Genomic DNA, 6,000 nt, shown 5'->3' on the forward strand with positions numbered 1-6,000 from the left:
CAGCTCTTTGATTGGTGTAGACCTACTGCCAGTGTCGGAGCTCTCTCCCACATGAACATTAGCTGCCCCGCCCATCTCTAAACCTTTATTAACAGCTCTCTGATTGGTGTAGACCTACTGCCGGTGTCGGAGCCCTCTCCAACATTAACATTAGCTGCCCCGCCCATCTCTAAACCTTTATAAACAACTCTCTGATTGGTGTAGACCTACTGCCAGTGGCGGAGCCCTCTCCTACATTAACATTAGCTGCCCCGCCCATCTCTAAACCTTTATAAACAGCTCTCTGATTGGTGTAGACCTATTGCCAGTGTCGGAGCCCTCTCCTACATTAACATTAGCTGCCCCGCCCATTTCTAAACCTTTATAAACAGGCTGCCTCAGCAGCTTTCCTCTTTTTTTTTCACCTGATGACGATTGCTTGTGTTGCGATCGAAACGTCGTGATATTGTTATTATTTTTATATTTTTTTCTATTGACATGGCTTTACCGAAAGACCCAAAAGACTTTGTATGTATGTTCAACTTGTTTTGTATTGAACTTCTTTGGTATATATGTACGTTGAACTTCTTTCGCACCGTACGTAGCCAACCGTGATAATCGGAGGTTTGTAAGTGCTCACCCCGAGCTATAAATACCCTGATAGTGCATCGTCTTTGTGCTGTTCGTTTTTTGGCATTCTCTGGTCGAACACTGGGTGAGACTCGGCTCTAAAGAAGAAGGCTGCTATCTCTGCTCTCGACCAGTCAATTTCAAAGACATTGCATCATCATAGACTACCAGAGCATGTTTTTTTTTGTTTGCATGTTCACCACAAGTACCGTGTGTTGTGGTCAATGCAGTAACTTGATTCCTTGGCAAGAGGTTTCTGTTTGGTGTTTGAACATCTTCACACAACTCCCGTTTCATTGCCAGAAAGGGTTACATAAATTATTGTATAGTAGTGTACAGTGTAGTGTGTAGTAGTGTATTCTTGCGTGTATGTTGAACTTCTTTCGCACCGTACGTAGCCCACCGCGATTATCGGAGGTGCAGGGGGGAAGGATAAAAAACTAAGCACAAAAATCAATTTCAAAATAATTAGTTTTCTCTTTAGTATACTGGTGTAGCGTGTATAATATGCCAGTCCATCGCTCTCTATAATCAGTCTATGGATCTATGCCGGTCTGAGTCTCTTTGCCGGTATGTATCGTGCAGTGTATAGTAATGTACTGTATAGTAGTGCATCATATAGAAATGTGTATCGTAGTGTATAGTAGTGTAGTGTATAGTAATGTATTGTATATCAATGCATATCGTAGTGTATAGTAGTGTATCTTATATCAATGTATATAGTAGTGTATTGTATATCAATGTATATTGTAGTGTATAGTAGTGTAGTGTATATCAACGTATGTCGTAGCGTATGCTAGTGTAGCGTATAGCGGTACGTACGTTGGAACCCTCTGACGGCACCGTACGTGCGCAGCCCCGGCGCGCGCTGACCGTGACGGTTACCGTCTGTCCCCCGCCGGTCCCCAGGGCGACTCCGGCGGCCCCCTCACCTGCATGGAGAACAACGGCAAGTGGTTCCTGACAGGCGTGGTGAGCTGGGGCGAGGGCTGCGCCCAGCGCAACAAGCCGGGCGTCTACTCGCGCGTCACCGTCTTCCGCTCGTGGCTCAAGGAGAAGACCGGCATCTAAGCCGGGCCCCGGCAAACTGGGGGAGGGGAGCGGCGGCTGGGGGGGACGCGTTCCCCCCCCCCGGCCATGCCAGTGTTGGCACGGCAATGCCACGTCAGTCTCCGCCTAGGGCCCTGCTGGGTTCTCGCTTGGCCCTACTGGGCCACGCTTGGCCCTGCTGGGCCACGCTTGGCCCTGCTGGGCCACGCTTGGCCCTACTGGGCCACGCTTGGCCCTGCTGGGCCACGCTTGGCCCTGCTGGGCCACGCTTGGCCCTGCTGGGTTCCCGCTTGGCCCTGCTGGGCCCTGCTTGGCCCTGCTGGGTTCCCGCTTGGCCCTGCTGGGCCACGCTTGGCCCTGCTGGGCCACGCTTGGCCCTGCTGGGTTCCCGCTTGGCCCTGCTGGGCCACGCTTGGTCCCGCTGGGCCCTGCTTGGCTCTACTGGTCCCTACTGGGCCCTGCTGGGCCCCGCTTGGCCCTACTGGGCCACGCTTGGCCCCGCTGGGCCCTGTTTGGCTCTACTGGTCCCTGCTGAGCTCTGCTTGGCCCTGCTTGTCCCCGTTGGGCCCCGCTGGGCCCCGCTGGGCTCTACTGGTCCCGACTGGGCCCCGCTTTGCCCCGCTGCTGGGCCCCGCTGAGTGCCGCTTGGCCCCGCTGGGCCCCGCTGGGCGCTGCTGGGCGCCCAGCTGGGCCCTGCTTGTCCCCGTTTGGTGTAGACACAAACATGCGTAGACACACACATGTGTAGACACACACATGTGTAGACACACACATGTGTAGACACACACATGCGTGTCTACACCGGGCCACACCGGGAACCCAATTAACACCCCCCCGCCCATCCCTCCCCCACCCCACCCCCTCATTGATTAGTGAAATTAACGCGTTTTGTTTTTGGGAATGTGATTCGATTCGAGAGTCGATGTTTTATTTGGGTCTAATTCTCTACCGTTCGGCCTGCGCGCGTTGTACAATTTTAGAGTTTAGTTCGCGTCCCCCTGCCCCCCCCCTCCGGCCCCCTCCCCCCCCCCCCCCCACTTTGTATCCGATAGCTTGTCGATGTGACCCGGTGGTCTCGTTGGCAAACTTTTTAATCTCGGTTGTTCGCTAAGCGCGGTCGCGATCCCACCCCACCTCCACCACCTCCACCAGTATCACCGCCACCTCCATCACCACCTCAACCACCACCTCCACCACCTCCACCATTACCACCTCAACCACCACCTCCACCACCTCCACCAGTATCACCGCCACTTCCATCACCACCTCAACCACCACCTCCACCACCTCCACCAGTATCACCGCCACCTCCATCACCACCTCAACCACCACCTCCACCAGTATCACCGCCACCTCCATCACCACCTCAACCACCACTTCCACCACCTCCACCAGTATCACCGCCACCTCCATCACCACCTCAACCACCACCTCCACCAGTATCACCGCCACCTCCATCACGACCTCAACCACCACCTCCACCAGTATCACCGCCACGTCCATCACCACCTCAACCACCACCTCCACCACCTCCACCAGTATCACCGCCACCTCCATCACCACCTCAACCACCACCTCCACTACCGCCACCTCTACCATCACCATCACCACCGCGTCCACCAGTACCACCTCCACCACCAGCATCTCCACCAGTGTCACTACCATCACCACCACCGGCAGCAGTGTGGAGCGGGTACGGTGGCGGGGTGGGGGTGTTGCTGGGTGTGTGGTGGATGCAATGTTCTGTGTCTGAACATCTGCATGGGTCTGCACATTTACCACGGTCGTCATCATCGTTCACGTTCATCGTCGTCGTCGTCAGCGGTTGTTGCTTGTTTGAATCTTGCCATATGGGTCTGCGCGCGCACACGTTGAGGTGGAGGAAAACGGCCACTGGCGTTATTTTCGCTGCTTTGTTGCGATGGCGTTTAAAGAGAATCGATTTCTCGCGTAGTCTCGCGTCGTCGTGCGAGAGAGCGAGAGAATTTTCCCTCGCCCAAGCCGATCCGTGTGAATCTCGCGAAGCCTCCTGTTGCCTCTGCGCGTGGTTCATTTTATTTTTTCTTGGAGCAAGATGAACGCCCCCCCCTTACCCACCACGTCCCCCACCCCTCCACCCCCATTTTGTTAAACGCGCTATTTTAGCCGCCGTGCAGTTTTAAGTCGCTCGCTGCCCCGATCCCAACCTTCCACCTTTAACGGTGAATCGATTTTTTTTTATTTTTGTTCTTGCCACGTGTATTTTTGTTTCAAAGGCTCGCGAATCCCCGTTGCAAGGAGGCGAAGGTCGGCCGGCAAAATTTTCGTTCGTCTTTTTTTTTTGTTTGCCATCGCCCAAGAGCTGCTGCAGCCGCCGCGACGAATTTGTAGGCCAGGGAATTAACATCTTGGCCAAATACAGGCGTCATCAGGGTCTGGGATCGAAACCCAACGACCTCCTGCATTGCCAGGCGAGGGAGTTAACATCTCGCCCAAATACAGGCGCCGTCAATCTCAGGATCGAACCCACGACCTCCTGCGTACCAGGCGAGGGAATTAACATCTCGGCAAATACAGGCAACGTCAGGATCGGGGATCGAACCCACGAACCTCCCACGTGCTAGGCGAGGGAGTTAACATCTCCTAGCCACCGGTGTGCGTGTGACAAGTCAAGCCTTTGGATTTAGCGTTGCCACCTTTTTTTTGTTTAACCCCCCCCCTCCCCCGTAGAGACGAAAATCCAGACGCGCATCTCTCGAGCCCCTTAGGATCGAACTCCAACACCGAACAACGCCCGCCGTGCCGGTGCCAGAGACATCGGTCATTTTTTTTACGAGTCGATTTTCTTGCCCGCCACCAGTTGAACACTCCCCGCCCGGATCGCCAATTCTCTCGCCGGGTTCTGACAAAAGCCCAATTTAGCCCCCTTCGGCCCTGCATCTGCAGTTGTGGTGGTGGAGGGTGAGTGGCTTGGTGGGTGGGTGTAGAGAGAGAGAGAGAAAGCATTTCTGCCACTGAACTCTTCTCTCCCCCCCCACTTTCCTGCTTTTGGGAGCAGTTCGGGCAAATAGGGAGGGGGGGGGGGTGGTTGTATATAGATAATTTCTGAACGCGTGGTCATTTTTTTTTATCTTGTCTTTGCTCAAGTACATTTTGTATTTTACACGAATAAAAGAAATAATATTTCCTACGTTGCCTTGTTTTGTAAACCCCTAGAAGGGGGGGGGGGCGAGGGTGGGGGGGGGCTCTTGTTTGGGACAGCCGGCCGGTGACTGATGGCGGACTGCAGGTTTGTAAGTGGGTTTTTTTGGAGGATTTTTGGCAAGGGACTCTCATCCAGCAGTGGATTCAGAATCGTAATATGTATTTAATACTGCAGGAGGAAATCCGATGAGCTACAGCGCTCGTTTCAAACAGATGTCCAGTTAAGGGGGGCACGGGGTAAGAACATTACAACAACACAATAACAAATCGCCCAACATATACAAAAAAAAATAAACCATCCCCATCCTACTCTTTGGTTCTTTTCGGTAAAGTCACGTAGGTAAAAAATATTAAAGAAAAAATCACGACGTTTCAGCCATAACACAAGTGGCCTTCATCAGGTGAAGGGGACCGTACTGTCACGAGGACAGCGTGACAGTACGCTGTCCGGCCTGCAGTGTACATGGACTAGTGGCCACGGGAGGTAATGACAGGGGAGTTAGCCTGTAGAGCGAGTGGACTAGTGGCCACGGGAGGTAATGACAGGGGAGTTAGCCTGCAGAGCGAGTGGACTAGTGGCCACGGGAGGTAATGACAGGGGAGTCAGCCTGCAGAGCGAGTGGACTAGTGGCCACGAGGACAGCGTGACAGTACGGTCCCCTTCACCTGATGAAGGCCACTTGTGTTGTGGCCGAAACATCGTGATTTTTTGTTTTATTTTTTACCTACATGACTTTACCGAATAGAACCAAAGAGTATGGATCCTTGCAGTCACGAAAGCTTCAAATCTAGAACATCCCCATCCTACTAGGCAAAGCGCCACTGAGGGTTGACGGCAAGGGGGCTGCGTGTCGGTGGAGATGATTGATTGGCACGGACGTTGAGTCTCTCTGTTCCATCTCCTGCCGGCAGCGAGCCTTCGAAATTTAACGTGATAACCTCAAGGGTGCACTTAGCCTGGCACCGGCGCCGTGTTGACATCACCACTGCTTAGTTGCGAACGTTGTGAAAGGGCCACGGCAGAATGATCCCCCCCTGGGGGTTCGCGATTTTCCACGAAGCTGCTCGTGGTTCCCACCCCTAACACCGTATCCACTGCACAAACCGTGGCAGCAGCAGCGGCAGATGATGATAGCTGATGATGCACACACGTGTACC

General features: G+C 53.7%; 2 protein-coding genes across 2 annotated transcripts in view; both read left to right on the plus strand.

Moving 5' to 3' along the window:
- The window catches only part of LOC116955923 (ST14 transmembrane serine protease matriptase), an 88,673-nt gene extending 85,914 nt beyond the window's left edge, over positions 1 to 2,759 (plus strand). Inside the window, 1 exon segment of the mRNA XM_076053761.1 lies at positions 1,519 to 2,759. Within this exon segment, the coding sequence (XP_075909876.1) occupies positions 1,519 to 1,680 (162 nt within the window). The 3' untranslated portion in view covers positions 1,681 to 2,759.
- On the plus strand, positions 2,754 to 4,825 carry LOC142906278 (uncharacterized; the record flags this gene model as incomplete). The annotated part of the gene is made up of 1 exon (XM_076053762.1): positions 2,754 to 4,825. A coding segment is annotated over one exon (984 nt), but the record flags the coding sequence as incomplete, so codon positions are not given.
- Between the last annotated feature and the right edge of the window lie 1,175 nt (positions 4,826 to 6,000).

Source organism: Petromyzon marinus, chromosome 62, assembly GCF_048934315.1.
Source record: "Petromyzon marinus isolate PM22_M1 ecotype Great Lakes invasive population chromosome 62, UKy_Petmar_22M1.pri1.0, whole genome shotgun sequence".
NCBI lineage: Eukaryota > Metazoa > Chordata > Hyperoartia > Petromyzontiformes > Petromyzontidae > Petromyzon > Petromyzon marinus.